The 17,431-nt window shown below is 45.9% G+C and overlaps 2 protein-coding genes across 8 annotated transcripts in view; one reads left to right on the top strand and one right to left on the bottom strand.

Moving 5' to 3' along the window:
• The window catches only part of FAM83H (family with sequence similarity 83 member H), a 23,843-nt gene extending 20,787 nt beyond the window's left edge, over positions 1-3,056 (top strand). For all 3 annotated transcript variants that reach the window (XM_032119125.1, XM_032119124.1, XM_032119126.1), the window contains one exon: positions 170-3,056. In XM_032119125.1, the coding sequence (XP_031975016.1) occupies positions 170-2,819 (2,650 nt within the window). In that variant the 3' untranslated portion in view covers positions 2,820-3,056. The remainder of the gene's footprint in view (positions 1-169) is intronic.
• On the bottom strand, positions 3,049-17,431 carry MAPK15 (mitogen-activated protein kinase 15). Of its 5 annotated transcripts, XM_032119133.1 has the most exons (14): positions 17,350-17,431; positions 14,298-14,396; positions 14,007-14,036; positions 11,620-11,710; positions 11,329-11,459; positions 10,604-10,767; positions 9,563-9,702; positions 9,095-9,152; positions 8,194-8,331; positions 7,872-7,977; positions 7,163-7,466; positions 6,748-6,890; positions 5,052-5,279; positions 3,800-3,885 (listed from the first exon to the last, which is right to left on the bottom strand). In XM_032119133.1, the coding sequence occupies exons 1-13, from the start codon at positions 17,416-17,418 to the stop codon at positions 5,073-5,075; spliced, it is 1,680 nt and encodes a 559-aa protein (XP_031975024.1). In that variant the 5' UTR covers positions 17,419-17,431; the 3' UTR covers positions 3,800-3,885; positions 5,052-5,072. The 5 variants fall into 5 exon arrangements, with proteins under 5 accessions (XP_031975026.1, XP_031975024.1, XP_031975023.1 ...); XM_032119135.1 differs by lacking the exon at positions 5,052-5,279 and having other exon boundaries at positions 3,049-3,885; XM_032119132.1 differs by lacking the exon at positions 3,800-3,885 and having other exon boundaries at positions 3,997-5,279.

Raw genomic sequence — 17,431 nt, 5'->3', positions numbered from 1 at the left:
ATGTGTAACAAGTACCTGCAGGGGACTTTTCTGCCGTTATTTTCCCCTATTTCTGCCTGAGCAGAAAATTTAGAATTTGCTTCAGGTGAGCAAATGCTTTAATAATGAAAATAGGTACAGCTGAGTTACTCGATGGTAATACCCTCCATCACTTCTGTTCTCTCTGTAGTTTCATGTGGTCCTTTGAGAAGATTCACAGGAGCATTGCGCACATCTTCCAGGGCGAGCTGGTGGCCAGCTTTGATGAAGAATTCCGCATTTTGTTTGCACAGTCAGAACCTCTCGTTCCTCCGGCCAACGTTTTGGCAAAGGCAGAGAACACGTTCGCCATGGCTCCCTTTGGCAATAACATGCCTTTCTTTCCCAAAAAAGGCCCCCTGATGTTCCAGAGGGATGACAGTCTCTTCCCCTCCTTCATGGACAGAGTGGATCCGGACAGGTACTTCCTCTCCAATTTTCGACGAGATGACATGCTGCGGCACACTGTGGAGGGCTCAGCCATGCGGATGTATAAAAAGGTGGAAATGGAGAATTCCCAGATGGATCCGGTCAGGGGTTTCCTCCGTTCCAAGCAGCTGGAGTTGGATGCTTTTAAGAGACACAGTTTTGCAGAAGGAACATTTGAAAATTTTGCTTCTGCCAAGCAGTACACCCGGCAGATGTTCATGAACAACATGGACGAGTTCAAAATCCAATCCAGTCATTTCCAGAAGGACCAGTTCTACCAGTACCAGTTTGAACATCCCCATCTTTCTGGCAGACCTCAGGGATTCTTTGAGAGGATTCGAGGGGGGAGGCCAGGATTCAATGAACTGGAAGACTATGGAGAGGGACCCCGATACCCTGAACTGGAACCCAGTTTCCCACAGGAGGGTTTCCCCTTACGGCTGGATTACGTACCCTCAAATTCTTCCAGGGAGGTGAGACACGGCTCTGACCAGCTGAACCCTGCGGGCAATGGCCCAATGGGAATGATGTTACGGAGGCAGAATATAGGACAGAAATTCATTTGCCAGACTTCTCCCACGCAGAAGCAGAGCCTGGAGCAGCGCCTGTTCCTACAGGACAAGGATGAAGACCAGGATGACGACAAGAACACACAGGAAAACAGAACAGGGTTACGGAACTGGAGGATTTCTTCGTACCTCAGTGCGTACCAGTCTGAACCAGATGAAGGGCTCCCGATGCCGATGGAGTCCGAGGCATATAACGATGCTCTTGGGGATCCCCTCACAAAGCACCCCACTGACCTCGTCCCAGCCTTCAAATCCCCCATGCCTTTCAATAGCAAGCCACTGGGAATTGACAGTGCTAAAGAATCTTCAGATCCTGATAGAGCAGGTGAAGAAACCTCAATAATGAAACCAGATGCTTTCAGGTCCAGGATAAATCCCTTGATCCAGAGGAGCTCCAGGCTCAGGTCCTCTCTGATTTTCAGTGCTGCCAAATTAGATCAGCCCAACACCACAATAGAAAAGGTGCAGATGATCCAAAAAGAGCAAATGTCCAGTGAGTTAACAAAGGACAATGAAACCATCAAGACGGCTGCCTCCTCCAAAGTGGCTGAGCTGCTGGAGAAGTACAAAGCTGTGGGCAAGGACACGGAACGGGGCACAGTCACCCACACCAAAGCTGTTTCAGGTTACCTACAGGAGGAATCACAGAATACGGAGAAGAAATGTACCAAATCTGTGCAGTATAAGATTCTGGAGAGCAGGGTGCTGGACTCCAAAGACTCCTGCAGTACTTACAAAATGCATGGAGAGTTGGACAGAGCATTTGGAATGGCCTCATCCACCCCCCAGCTTGGGGACGCGTTGAGTAAAGATCCCCTGGCACATCTTGGCACTAAGGTGGACAAGCTGTCATCCCGGTTTTACCCCATCGAGAACAAACCTGCTCTTCCAGAGAAGGAGAGCCTGATATTTGTAGGAGACACTCAGAAATTGGCTCTTCCAGAGAAGAAGGACAGAGTGACCTTCAGAGAAGACACTCCAAAATTAGTCAACACAGAAATGAAGAAACCACAGGTTAGGACAAGTACTACATCCTCAGTTCTAGAAAGCCTGTCTAGAAGTCAAGGGTCTGACAGTTCTCTCAACAAATCTGAGGAAGACTGTTCAAAACAAGATCAAAATCCCATGGAGTTTTTAAGAAAAGGGTCACTACGGCTGAAGCAGCTTTTGAACCCAAAAGGTGAAAAGAAATTGGAGGAGGAACCCGCTTCTGAGAGCGGGAAGTGTGACAAGCAGACAGTGGTGCTCAAACGATCGTCCATAGGGGACTGCCAGGAAGCGATGGAGGAAGAAAAATCCCACAAATTCACAGCACCACTCCCCCCCAAGAGCAGCCAGACAACACAAGGGAGGTTCCCTTCCTCCACAGCCAACATCCTGTACAGCAGCAACTTGCGTGATGACACCAAGGTGATCCTGGAGCAGATCTCTGCCAATAGCCAGAAGAACAGAGCTGAGCTGGCCAAGCAGCTGCCATCCACCAGCAACCCTGACCTCTCCAGGTCAACCACAAGCTTGGAAAGAAAAGGGGAAAAGGAGAAAAGCTGCAACATCCACAGGTCTGAGAGCTTTGGGAGCCAGAAACGGAACCTCCAGCGGCAGCCATCGGAGGATAGAGACACCCTCCTGAAAAAAATGGAGAACATGCGGAAGGAGAAGCGAGTCTACAGCAGGTTCGAGGTGTTCTGCAAGAAGGACGAACACACAAGTCCGAGTGAAGAGGAATATGACACAGATGCCAAAGACAAGAAAATGGGAAAATTCATGCCCAAAATCCTGGGGACCTTCAAGACCAAAAAATGATTCTAGAAATCCTATTTAATTCCATTTAATCACTGACTGTCACAGGGAAACAAGGAAGAAACTTGTCTATGACGGCTACAAACCCCAATGGCAAGGCTCTTCTTGATTAGTGAACAGAAATGTATCCAGCATGAGCCTCCCATGGCACTGTTTGCTCAATAAAGTCAGGTGGTATCAAACAACCTTATCACAGTATGTTCCAAATAAAATAATTAAAATGCCAACATGCTTAAAGCACAGAAGTCTCTTTTTTTAAAAACAAGTCTCTGTTAAACCCAAGGAATATTTTCAGCAGACAAAACTATTCCAATTTCGGAAAAGAATTAAAAATAGAAAATGCAATACTTGAGTTTGGGCCAGAAAAGATAAATACATACAGACACACATACACACAAGTATTAACTGGAAAAAGTATTTAAAGCCCAGTGGTTTCTCAGGTAAAGTTACTCTTTTTCTGTATCTCACAATGAATCAGACACAGGAGGTACCTTTTTGAAGGTTTACAGACAAAAAAATAGTTGTAACCAATGTTTTGACCTAAATCTGTGGTTCTGATCTCCAGCAGCACAGGCCCAGCTTTTCTATTTACCAGTTCCTGAGCCTGCAGGGTCTGGTTTGCTTGTGGTTTGTTCCTTTGTGTATAGGGAATTACTTGCTTTAGGGGCTGAGCCAAAAGAAGCTGCTGAGGTGCTATTGATGGAGAAGGGCTTGGTTTTAGGATGCCTTTTCAGGTGAGTCTGAGTTTAAATAAGCATCTAAAATAAAATCCTGCCTTGGCCAAGTAGTGACTTCCTTGACAGTGGAAGTCACTCTCTCTTCACCTTCCAGTTCATGAGGGAACAGGTCTGGACCAGCATGAGCAGCTGACAGAGCTTGGGAGGGAATAACAATCATTTATCACAGGTAGAGTAAAACTTCAGAGACAGAGACAAGTGCTTCAAGTTAATGAGGAAAACATATCCAAAATCAGCATTGAAACAGGAATATAAAGTTTCCTGTAGTCCCACTGTAGACTGACGACACCTTCACGATGTCTCAGCAATAGTATCTCATGAAACTTTGCTTTCTGAAAGCAAAAACAGTAAAAATGACCAATTATTCATTGAAGAAGACAGCCCTACCAATACGCAGTTTCGCTCTCAACACAGCAAATGCTGCTTGAAAAACAAAGATTCTCTGTGGTGCAATATAAAGTATTTATTTTAAAAATATTTACAATATTACACACTAGAGAAGCTGTTAAGTATTGTAGAAGAACCCACCTTTATTTCAAATGCTTTTCTAATTGATTTTAACAAAACCAGACCATGATGGATTCTGTTCATGTAGCCCAGAAGAGTCATAGAAATGAGTGAAGGGCTGTAAGATTATCTGTGAAGAGTTAGGTCTTCATGGTGTTCAGAGAACAGTTACCTGTTCTGCTCAAAAAAATATCCACCATTTAGGCAGACTGCTGACGAATCCTAGAATGGGTAGGAAGGGACCTTTTAAAGGTCACCCAGTCCCAAACCCTGCGTGCTGTGGGCCGGGGGCCGGGACACCTTCCACTAGACCTGGTGGCTCCATGCCCTGTCCAGCCTGCCCTTGAACATTTCCAGGGATGGGGCAGCCACAGCTTCTCTGGGCAACCTGTGCCAGGGCCTCCCCACCCTCACAGGGAAGGATTTCTTCCCAAATTCCATCTAACCCTGCCCTCTGGCAGTGGGAAACCTTTCCCCCTTGTCCTCTCACTCCAGGCTCTTGTCCAAAGTGCCTCTCCAGCTCTCCTAGAGCCCCTTCAGGCACTAGAAGGTCTTCTCAGAGCCTTCTTTCCTCCAGGCTGGACACCTCCAATTCTCCCAGCCTATCTCCAGAGCAGAGGGGCTCAAGCCCTCAGAGCATTTTCTTGGCTTTGCACTTGGCCTCGTTGAACTTCAGGAGGTTCCCCTGGACCCTGAATATGTCTAAAAATCACTCAAGTATCAGAATATTGCAGTTTTCTGTGATTTTTCGCAATAATTCAAAGAAGGAGTATGAACTGACAGCATTCACTGTTCTCACAGTCTGAGAGCAAACATGCGGTGTCCTTGTCTGCTGAGACTGGAAGGCAGAGGGGCTGGACTCCCTTTCCTATTAGCTTGTCCAGAGGAAAGGAGGACATTGTCCTATGCAGTGAATAAAGCATTTCCTCATATTTTGCTCTCCCCTGCTGCCCTTGTTTAGTGAGGGGCTGAGGGATGAGCTGTACTTCACCTGTCTGGAACATCTCCACATTCACTGCTCAGGGTTTTCAGAGGCCTTTGCTATTGGAAGACTCTGCAGTGCAGATTTACTGATGGTTCCGTAGGCCTGGGAGTAGCTGCCCATTGATGCCCTTGGATCACCTGCAGCTCCCACGTTTGCAGTGATCTGAAACATCTTTTTACTGGGCTTTACAAGGGGACGAACATCTTTGCTGTTACACTGAGAGTTTCTGGGATTCTGTGTGAGAAAGAAAAGCCAAGGAAAGTTAATAACCTGGAATCAGCTTTCTGGAATGCAAATAGGACACAGATTGGGCTTTGGTCAGCATTATCCTCTCAAAAAACAAACACAAACTCAGGGCATTTGTAGGCTGATCTTCTCCCTCTTCTCCTCTTCCTGTCACAGAAAGTTGGTCACAATTCCCTAAAGATTCTTCCAAATGCATTGGTCATGTGTACACCTGCATGTGCAGCAAGCTCCACAATCCCATCTTGGGGAATAAATGGCTTCTCTCACTCTCAAAACATTTTGGAAGGGATTCCAAATCAGAGGGGCTGAATGGTGGGTTGCAAGTGTGCTACTGGACATGCTTGAAAGTTTCTGACAACCTGGGCTAGTGGAAGGTGTCCCTGACCATGGCACAGGGGTGGAATGAGATGAGTTTTTAGGTCCCTTCCAACCCAAGCAGTCTGTGATTCTGTGATTCTATGAATCTGTGGTTCCTCCTTCCGTACTCTTCCTCTGTCATAAGCTTCCTCCCATCACTTCTGCAGGTGCCAGCAGTCACCAGGCAGCAGACAGCCAGCTCAGGAAGAAAAAAAGGCAGGAGCAAGAGGTCATTAAAGAACGCAGTGAGAGTAAGGACTTTTGCAAGGAAGCATGGCCAAGAAGGGAAGAGGGAGGAGCAGAGAGGACAGGACCGACACCTTCACGGCTCAGCAACAGCAATTCATTAGAAATGCAGAAACATGAAATCACAGAATCACTGAGGCTGGGAAAGCCCTCTGAGGCCACTGGATCCAACTGCTCTCCCAGCAATGCCAAGGCTACCACTAATCCATGTCTCCACATGTGCCATATCCACACAGCTGTTAAATCTCCCCAGGGATGGGGACTCCACGCCTGCCCTGAGACAGTCTGTGCCAGGGCTGGACAGCCCTTTGCAGGTGGGTTTTTTCCAATATCCAACCTAAACCTCCCCTGGAACCACTTGAGGCCATTTCCTCTTATCCTGTCACTTGCAGAGCCCGACCCCCACCTGGCTGCACCCTCCTGTCAGGGAGTTGCAGAGAGTGAGAAGGTCCCACCTGAGCCTCCTTTCCTCTACAGCTACTGCTGCTGCTCCAGACCCTCCCCCAGCTCTGTTCCCTTCTCTGGACACACTCCAGCCCCACAATGTGGCCCCTCCTTTCTTGTGAGGAGCCCAAACTTGTCCCCAGGATTGGAGGTCCCTCAGCAGTGTCCAGCTGAGGGACCAGCATAGGGGACAGGTACTGCCCTGGGCATCTGACCATACCGTGGCTGGTACAAGCCGGGCGCCATTGGCCTCTTGCCCACCTAGGCACACCTAGGCTCATGTTCAGCTGCTATCATAAGCACCAGTAGGTGACCTTTTCCAGCGTTCCAGCCACTCGGCCTGGAGCACTACAGGGAGTTGCTGTGACGCAGGTTACCACAAGTAAGGGTTAGAAGTTAAGCTACTCACATTGTAAAGGCTCTGCACACTGGTAGGAGAGAGCCGAGTGTTTGGCTGTGTGATTTGTCTCCCTAGTTTCCCATTGTTGGGGATTCTGGACTGTTGAGGTGGTGCAGAACAGTTCCTGATCCCAGCACCAGGATTTGCATTTCCTGCAGAAGGAAAAACACGAGAGAAAGTAGGAAAATTGGAAGAACACAGAACACATTGACTGAGGCAGGAGCAGTCCCATACTCAACACTCATTCAACAATGTTTTGTTCTCATGTCATTTCCCTCCCACACTTTCACCCCCTCATTTTACCAAATTCAAACTTGCATCAGTTTGCAAATTCCCTTATTTCTTTTACACCACTCGTTCTCTCTTCCCCACAACAATACCCCAAGGCGCATTATACCTCCCGGTGTAGGAGGGTGGTACCTACTCTGCACAGTGGTGTGTGTGATGGGGTTGTACATCATCACACTAGTCTGTGACCTCTGACACACAGTTCTGGCCAAATCCTTGCTCTGGCTGGATCCTATTGGCTGGACCCCAGCTGTGGCTCCAGTGTGCACATGTGAAGGGTTTAGAAGAGGGGGTGTTGGTTCCTGCTGGCCTTTCCTGGTAGGTACAGCCACTGAGCTGAAACCTGAGAGAAGTGTGCTGGATTCAGACTGGCTCAGCTGAATGTTTTCTCTCTGCCCTTGCTCCTTTGGAAGGCTCTTTGACTTCTTTTCAAGGATCATCTGCAGAACAGAAAAGCAGGTTAGACTTAATGCAGCAATACAGCCGAAAAACAAAACATCAAAACAAAGAGGAATACTTAAAAATATCTGCAGTTTATTTTACAGGGTAAGTAACAAGTATAATAGTTGATCTTTAAAGTCCCTTCCAACCCAAACCATTCTGTCTTTCTCAGACATCATGCTTCAGAGATTTTTCTTTGCCATGTGGTAATTTAACATGTAAAGGTCTCTCAAAGATTACGACAGTATGGAACTGGCCGATCAAACACCAAGGTGTAACTGGGCCAGCAGGTATCAAAAGCCCAGGAGACCACAAAGACAAGACAATGACAGAATTCGTTAAGTGTGTGCAAGAATGGCAGGTTACCTGGAGGATTAGGATTTGGGAAAATAGGATGAAAGTACCTCATATAATTTATTTCGATATTCTGCCACAGACAGCTGGACATCATCACCCAAAGGAAGGATCACATCAAAATCCAAAGAGGGCTCCCTAGAAGGACAGTGGAATCTGAGGAAATGAGAACACATCATGTAATTCAATGACTGGAAACAGATTATTAAAATTTAAACAGGATAGTTAAACAATCTCATGTAAATAGAGTTGGAGAAAAAGAATTAGCTTTGCCATTTTTTCTGTAACGCATTTAAAGAAAATTTTTGACAAGAGCAGGTTTGTAATGTCTCAGAAGACATTGGGGAAGCTCCATACCGGTGTCACTCTCACCTGTTCACATAAGGATGCCGCAGAGCCTCCTCTGCTGTGAGCCGTTTGTCAGGGTTAAATACCAGAAGTTTCTTCAGCAGATCCAAGGCAGGCAATGGAGTAGAGGATGGGAAAATCTCCTCAAATGCTACTCGCTGCCTAGAAGTCAGAAAACAATGATACGAGCTCTCAGTGTCTTAATTCCCAAGTGAAGGCAGGAATGACAGTTCTGGGGTCAAGGTGACAACAGACACGAGTTCACTCACAAAGTGTGTGTCATAATCACTGAATCCTAGAATGGTTTGGCTGGGAAGGGACCTTAAAGTTCATCACTTTCCAGCCCCATTATCCCACAAATCTAGACCTGAGATCATAGAAACATACTTCTCTGTAATTTACAGAGAAAATCTGGTTTTGCATTTTGAAATCCTAAATATAATTGTGAACATAATGAAGACGAAAGTATCTTGAAAAAATCAGTTTTAAGCACCAAATCTTACTCATATTTTAAATAATTTCTATTTAAGGAGACAACTTAGAGCCCGCCCCTTCCAGTGCCACAAGAGGCTCCAAGACAGCTGGAGAGAGACTTTGGACAAGGGCCTGGAGTGACAGGACAAGTGGGAAGGGCTTCCCACTGCCAGAGGGCAGGGTTAGATGGGATATTGGGAAGAAATCCTTCCCTGTGAGGGTAGTGAGGGATTGCAATGATTTCCTGGAGAAGCTGTGGCTGCCCCATCCCTGGAAGGCCAGGTTGGATGGGGCTTGGAGCAACCTGGTCTAGTGAAAGGTGTCCCTGTCCATGTTGGGGGGTAGAATGAGATGATCTTTAAGGTCCCTTCCCACCCAAACTATTCTGTGGTTCCATGATTCCATGGTCCTACATTAGATGATCCAAGACACACGAACACCTCAAGCTTACCGGGAACTCATGTGGTTAATAACTGAGGCCTTGTACTCTGACTGCAGAGCCAAAATATCTGCAATAATAAAAAGATACTGTTACTGCCAAGATGAGGATTAGAAGAGCTACACAGTTTATGAAGGAAAGCAAATATTTGATATTAACATAGGAAATTATCCTCATAAAACTCAGTCAGAGATCTATGGAAGGGGGATGGAATATTTACTTACAAATTTTCTAAGCTGATTTTTGAATTCCTATTTATAAATCATACACTTCATAAACTTGCACTCTCATAGCAACAGATGCAGAAGCACCAGGATATCTGAATTTCTTATTTTCCTCTGACATTCAAGATGAAAACTTTCATTTCTTTGGAAAGGTGCCAGAATGAATAAGAGATACCTTCTTCCCTGACCCAGCCAGGCTGCTTTCTTCCACTCTTAACCCTTTCTCTAGACACCTTTCCCTGCAGCAGAGTCCTACCTTCTGGGGACGGAGCAGGGATGACCCTCAGGATCTGCTCTATTTGATTCATTGTTGATGTCCCAGGAAAAAGAGGCTTTCCAAGCAGCATCTCGCCAAGAATACAGCCAATGCTCCACATGTCTACACCCTTAGTGTAACTACAAACAGGAAGAGAACAGAGGTAGGATTAAATCAAGCAAATATTTTCCTGTACCTGGTATTCACATCACCTACATTGATTTATTTGCTAGAGAGCATGCTTGGTGACTTCTCAGATGTAAATGCTCACAGGTTTGAACTATCAGTTGAGTAACATTTGGGTATCATGAGACTGGCATGCGTGAAACAGAAAGGAGATTTATCCTACTCAAAGTCTAGTCTAAGAAGCCATAAAAGGAAATACATTACAGGAAAATGCCAGAACAAAGTAATATATTAAAGGTAATGCCAGAACAAGGTTTTATAGCCTTTTCATATGACCAAGAATGAAGATACATGTTCTTTGGAAACAATTGACTTTGGTCATAGTGTATGCACAAAGTGTTACAATTACTTAAGAACTACATTTTTAAGCAAAGTAAATGCCAAACAATGGGTATAGGACAGTTTGCAAAACATCCATATTTAAAATTCGGGACACTACCCCAGCATCTATTTATTTACTTTTCTGGTTTTCCATAAGCCTGACTGACAGGTACTTGGTTCAAAATCTGGTTAGGGAATATTTCATGAAGGTCTATCAAAAAACACTGCTTCAATTTGGAAAAGAGGACTTAAGTTCTCAAGCAAATTTTATAAAATTATGGGTTTAAGGGAGAAGAAGTAAGTCTGGTGGGAGAAAGGGTGACAAACAGATGAACTGCTCATGTACATACACTCACAGTCTAAGGGCACAAGAAGGCCATGTACATGTTCATGAGAGGTTTTTATGTCACAGAAGTTTAACTGTGTATTGAGCAAACAGACTGGTGACATGACACTGAAAATTAAAAAACTGAAGACTTTTAGACAAAAAAATTTGCAAGTGGTGAAGTCCCAGGCTCCCATCCCTTCACTCACTTGCGAGAGGCCAGTAAGATCTCGGGGGCTCGGTACCAGCGTGTGGCCACATACTCGGTCAGTGCAGGGGTGGGCTGGTCCTCACTCAGCTGGCACAGGGAACGGGCCAGGCCGAAGTCACACAGCTTCACACAGCACTGTGCATCCAGCAGGATATTGGAAGGCTGGATTGAACACAGGAGAATTAATTAGCCTTTTACTCTCTGAATAGCAGAAGATTATTATCAAGGTTGTTTTACTAGTCTCGTATATTTCTTCATACTTTTCCTATGGAGTCAGGCTGAGACAGCTGGGGGTATTCACCCTGGAGAAAAGGCTCAAAGGAGACCTTAGAGCTCCTTGCAGTGCCTAAAGGGGTGCCAAGAGAGCTTGAGAGGAACTTTGAACACGGGTCTGGAAGGACAACACAAGCAGGACTGGCGGCTTCCCACTGACAGAGGGCAGGGATAGATGGGATATTGCAAAGGAATTCTTCCCTGTGAGGGTGGTAAGGCCCTGGCACCAGCTGCCCAGAGAAGCTGTGGGTGCCCCATCTCTGGAAGTTTTCCAGGCCAGGTTGGACTGGGCTTGGAGCAACCTGGGATAGTGGAAGGTGTCCCTGTCCATGGCAGGAGGTGGGAACGGATGGGCTTTGAAGGTCCCTTCCATCCCAAATCAGTCTGTGATTTTATTTATTGTTCAACACAAAACTGGAGTGAAGGATACAGACCATGACCAAAATGTACCTTCTGATCCCTGTGAATAACATTCCCTGAGTGGATGAATTTAGTTGCCCTCAGGAGCTGGTAGACAATGTAACACTTGTGGATGTCTTTCAGCAAATTCCCCTTCTTAATCACAGCATGTAAATCTGTCTCTGTAATACATTATACCAGTAATAGATTTACATCGGTAAATATCAGTAGTATCACAAACATTCATATATATCATGTATATCACACCACTATCAAAGTGATAACAAGGATAACTCCTAAGAGAGGCTGGGTTTAAATGGCTGCTGCAATACTGAGTCTCACCCATGGACTCGAAGATGAGGTAGATGTCCTTGTCATTCTCTGCTTGGATAACATCGAGCAGCTTGATGATATTTGGATGTTCTCCAAATTTCTGCACAGGGAAGAGACCCAGCTGTCAAATTCATGTGTTTTGCTTGTGAATCATAAAAAGGACAATAACCTATTTCCATCTGTATTACTGTCTAGAACAAACATTAACATGCTGTTTCCTCCATTAGGCTTCTTCTGAAATAAACTTAAAAAAAGGATTCAAGTTTGTTCCATAGTAGGAAACCAGTCAGTTAATCAAAAAAATAATCTCTGTTGAATGAGACATTTATTCTAAAACTCCCTCTATACCATTTATAATGAAATCCAGCCCCCTTTATGCACACACATTTCCTACTGAACCACAGAATTTTTGTGGCATGCAAATAGATCATAGTTGCCATCAACATTATAGTTAAAAACCCAAACACCACCGGAACATGTCGATCTGAGGGCTGGCTCAGACACTCACAGGCTGCGTTGAGGAACTGACTGCATGGAGATGAGACAGCACCCAGAGATACCTGAACACAGCTATCACACTGCAGGTGGAGTCCATCCTCACATTTTTGCAGACTGACAATCCTGATGGGATCATTAAGTTCATCCCCAGCTTTAACAGCTTTTATTTCCCACTTCTGTGCAGCCAGGGACACAGTAAACACTTCATAATAGACCAACATTTTATAATGCATAACATCTAGGAAAGTTCACAAAACAACACGCTCACCTGCAGCAACCTGTGAAAACACACTCACAAAGCAGTGATACTCAGCCAGGCCAGCACACGTTTTGTTTTCATCGTGAGGAGAACAGTCAAAATACCCATCCAAATGATCTAAAGAAGGTTTTTACCCAAAAGGGGATATTGTTCTAGAGATGCAGCTAAATCTTGACAGTGTTACTTGAGTACTATTTAAGAAGGAAAATTCCACTGTCTCACACTGCCTTGCCCTGGAACTGATAACAGAAAGTCATGAAAAAATTTCAATCTGTACTGAAAAAAACATGTTACCTTGAAAAAAACCTTGTCAGGGCCAGTTCTATTAATCTTTGCTTAATGAATAATAATGCTACTAACATACTTACCAAAATGACATTCTAAAATTGGCCTAAAATGCACCTGGAGATCTACAACTACACTGAACAGCAAACACAAAACTCTGCTCAATGACCAGAGCATCAGAGAATCATTCATACCTCCGATTCTACAGCAACTTCTCAATTAGAATAATTGAGATACATAATATAAAACAATAACCTAGTCCATCAAATGGCCTTGTGATAAATTTCAAGACAGAACAAAGCAATTATTATGCGCGGACAAACAAATTAAGACGAACACCCAGTTATGAATAACAGAGCATTTTTCACATCTTTTCCTTTCTGAGCCCTCAGTCTTGAACCACAAGAAAGAGTTTTAAAATAGGAGGGGAAACTAAAATTCTTAAAGTCTATTGAGCACCAAAAGTCATGGAAGTACGGGCTGAACGGCACATTAACTTTGCTCTCCCTGCCCTCCACTGCCAAGTGACTCCTTCTTTCCTTCAGAAGCCTGCTCCTCCTACATCCATCCACTCCAGAGTTCTGCACTTTCAGAGATGATCTAACAGGTAATTCATTTCTAAGGAACTGTTTCTATTTTTAGCTTTAAAGTCTGCAGCTTCTATTTCAGGCTTCAAGAATGACTAAAAAGTAAAAAAACATAATCTCTTTCCTACTTAAACTTGGCAGTCTTAGGAAATACCTCTTCTATGAGCCCTGCCTCACTTGTGTCCTTAGCAAATCATAAGTTATAACAACATTATTCCAAAATATTGATGTTTCTACATGGTAAGGCTGAGGAGGAGTGGACAGATAATTGGAATGCCACTGATAAGGTCAATTATATCAAAACAAGAGTAGTCTTAAGTTATTCCTTGCAGAACTTCCCTTTTTAGTTTTGGTTCGATTATTTTAAGTGATTAAATTGCTTACCGCATGATGGAGGAAAACAATTTTGGCATGTAAATCCCTCTCCCACCCCAGCCCCTCCTCCAGTCATGGCAGTTAAAACATAAGAGAAACAGTTTCTATCCACCAAGAAGCAAGAAGTGACAGAAGGTACAAGTCAATGTGTTGATGCTGCAGCAGACACATTGCTAAAAGTGGGGAAAGGGCAGGAAAGAGTAAAAACAAGCCCAAATGGAGAGTGTTTCATTCAGGTGGGTTCACGCTGAAAGGCCCTTTGCCAAGATGGTGCAGAAAAGAAATTAGAGTTATCAACACTAATCAATGACCCCTGCATTTTGGAAAACAACGGGAACAAAATACTTAGAGATCAGACATAATAAAAAATCAGAGAAGAGGGGGAACATTACCTGCAGGAACATAATCTCTCGAAATGTTCTCTAGAAATAAAGAATAAACAGTTTATTATCACTTCAAGAGAATGGCAGAACAGAGATGCACTTCAGTGACAGGGTTAAATCCACTCCTCTTTGTACATGCCATGGTACACAAAGCTTGGTATTTATTGCTTGTTTTTATCCCAATATAGCTGCAGACTGTATTGTTACATGCATAATTATCATCTTTCAGAGACAAAAATCCTGAAAATACCTATGGAATCCCACCACATCTCGGAACACATCAGGACAATAATTTCTCACCTGAGCATCTGTTCTGTTTCTGAAAGCATCAAAAATCTTTTTAACAGCAACTGTTTCTCCTGTCTTGCGGTCAATTGCTTTCCAGACAATGCCATAGGCCTGGGGAGAAACACAGGCAGCTGAGCAGTGTGCTGACACCTGCACGCAGCTCAGGCCTGAAGTGGAACCAGAATGTATTCAACGAGGGACTGGAATCAGAGATGATGGAAGCTACATGGAAGAGAACGATTAGAGCAAGGAGCCACTCTACTCAGGAGACAGACTGAGAGAGTTGGGGCTGTTCAGCCTGGAGTAGAGAAGACTGCAGGGAGACTTTAGAGCTCCTTCCAGTGCATAAAGGGGCTCCAAGAGAGCTTGAGAGGGACTTTGGACCAGGGCTCAGAGTGACAACACAATTTGGAAGGACTTCCCACTGCCAGAGGGCAGGGTTTAGATGGGATCTTGGGAAGAAATCCTTCCCTGTGAGGATGGGGAGACCTGGCACAGGTCGCCCCAAGAAGGTGTGGCTGCCCCATCCCTGGAAGTGTCCAAGGCCAGGCTGGATGGGGGCTTAGAGCAACCGGGTCTAGTGTAAGGTGTCCCTACCCATGGCAGGAGGTGGGATTCAGTGGGTTTTAAGGTCTCTTTCAACCCAAACTATCCTGTGGTTCCATGACTCTATGTATTGGAGAGCAGCCCTGAGGAGAAGGACTTGGGGGTGCTGCTGGATGAAAAACTGGAAATGAGCTCACATGCACTAGCAACCCAGACAGCCAACCATGTCCTGGGATGCATCAAAAGAAGGACAAGCTGGGGATCAGGCCCAGCCAGTTCAGGGTTGTGACAGGCAGGTCCTGCCTGACCAACCTGATCTCCCTCTGTGACAGTGTGACCCTCTCAGTGGCTGAGGGAAAGGCTGTGGATGTGTCTGCCTGGACTCGAGTAAAGCTCTGACACCGTTTCCCACAACATTTTCCTGGAGAACCTGGCTGCTCCTGGCCTGGACAGGTGCACTGTTCGATGGCTCATGGCTGGGCCCAGGGAGTGGTGGGCAATGGGGCTACATCCAGCTGGGGCCGGACACCAGTGGGATTCCCTAGGCTCAGTACCGGGGCCAGTCCTGTTCAATGTCTGTATCAATGCTCTGGACAAGGGGCTTGAGGGCACCTCAGCCAGCTCACAGAGAACACCAGGCTGGGCAGGAGCATGGATCTGCAGGAGGGCAGGAACCTCTGCAGAGGGGTCTGGAAAGGCAGCATCGATGGCCCTTGCACCGAGGCCAGTGGTGCAAGGGTCAACAAGGCCAAGTGACAGGTCTTGCTCTTGGGTCACAACAACTCCATGAAACACGTCAGGCTTGGGACAGAGTGGCTGGAAAGCTGGAAAAGGACCTGGTGGTGCTGGTGACAGTGGCTGAATATGAGCCCAGGTGTGCCCAGGTGGCAAGATGCCAATGGCACCTAGTTTTTGGCAGCCATGGTGTGGGTGGCAGGTCAAGAGAGATAATTCTTCCCCTGTATTTGACTTTGGTGAGATTCCCACCTGGAGCACTCAGTACAAGAAAGATGCAGACCAGTTTGAGCAGGTGCAGAGAAGGGCCATGGAGATGCTCCGAGGGCTGGAGGCCCTCTGCTCTGGAGCCAGGCTGAGAGAGCTGGGGGTGTTCAGTCTGGAGAAGAGAAGGCTCAAAGGAGAACTCACTGTGGTCTTTCAATACTGAAGGGGGGTTGGTAAGAAGGATGGAGAGAGACTTTTTACTAAAGTCTGTAGTGATAGCATCCCTGCACCACAGAATTGCTGAGGTTGGAAAAGCCCTCCAAGACCATTGGGTCCAACCACTAACACAGCACTGTCAGATCCAACACTAAACCTTTTTTTTTTTTCCAATTAAAAGCTGTGCTGTCTGTTAAGGGAACAGGAACTTCTCCCTGAGTTTTCCCTATTCTGGACGACTGTGATACTTGCAAATGATGACTGCTCAGTCTCACTTGTGGTACAGATCCAGTTTTTTTATTTTAGGCATAGATTTGAATCTTGACTTTCCACAGTCTAGGAGCTGCTTTACCTTTGGACAACGGGATCGTATCCCACGCAGAAATGCCCATTTAATGTTTAAATACTTGCACAAAGCAAAAAAGCTGCAATGTGTGATTCTAGTGATTAAATAGTCATGTAACGACACCAAGGCAGACTTCCCAGTAACATCTGTAGTCCTGGAGCATGGGATCAGGACCTTTGCCATGCATGAGGCAGTACAAACACTTACCTCAGGTAAGTGCTACAGTACTACTCTGCTGGCAACTGGGAAACAGCCTCAAGTTGTGCCAGGGGAGGTTTAGGCTGGATATTGGAAAAAACCCTCCTGCAAAAGGCTGTGCAGCCCTGGCACAGACTGTCTCAGGGCAGGGGTGGAGTCCCCATCCCTGGGGGGATTTAACAGCCGTGCGGATGTGGCACATGGAGACATGGATTAGTGGTGGCCTTGGCATTGCTGGGGGAGTGGTTGGACTCAACAGGCTCAGAGGGCTTTTCCACCACAGTGATTCCTTGACTCTGTGAAGATAATGAGGGAAATACTTAAATGCTTGTATCAATGCAACTAAGTGATGGCAAAGAGCTGCCAGAATAGAAAAGCAGATAACTGGGGAGGGTTTAGAGACTGTCTGAGGAGACATATCTTAGAAATTACCATTGGCTCATGTATAAAAATACATGTTATGGAGAAAATATGACGATGCACCATGATCTGAAGTGATGGGGTTACAGTAAATGTAGAAGGATTTGGTAGGCACAAAGAGAATGTACTTTGAGACTCAGATCCATTTTACTATTTATTCTTGAGCTCTTACAGTCCCTCGGAGTTCCCCTGGGTCACCTGGAGCTCCCACGGGGCCCTGAGCGACAGAGTTCCCACGGGCGCCTGAACTCCCAAACACGCCCTCAGCTCCCCTGGGCCGCCTGAAGCTCTCACAGTGCCCTGAACTCCACACGGGCCCCCCGAGCTCTCATGGGCCCTCCCAGCTCCCGCGATCACCCCAGCTCCTACAAGCCAGCCCCCCCGCCAGGCACTCACCCCCTTGCCCAGGCGCCTCTTGATCTCGTATTTGCGGCACACGAGCGGCTCCACCTCGGGCGGGCTCATGGCGGCACCTCCC

This window comes from Corvus moneduloides, chromosome 10 (genome assembly GCF_009650955.1).
Source record: "Corvus moneduloides isolate bCorMon1 chromosome 10, bCorMon1.pri, whole genome shotgun sequence".
Lineage (NCBI taxonomy): Eukaryota > Metazoa > Chordata > Aves > Passeriformes > Corvidae > Corvus > Corvus moneduloides.
The sequence above is the reverse complement of the archived record's forward strand: the minus strand, read 5'-3'. Positions and strand labels throughout refer to the sequence as shown.

Coding starts and splice junctions, on each gene's coding strand:
- MAPK15 (XM_032119133.1), bottom strand. CDS start 17,418: ATGAGCCCGCCCGAGGTGGAGCCGCTCGTGTGCCGCAAATACGAGATC. Junction 14,037..14,297: donor GAAACAGAACAGATGCTCAG/GTGAGAAATTAT, acceptor CTTTATTTCTAG/AGAACATTTCGAGAGATTAT. Junction 9,703..10,603: donor ATCTTACTGGCCTCTCGCAA/GTGAGTGAAGGG, acceptor TCCTGTTTGTAG/TTACACTAAGGGTGTAGACA.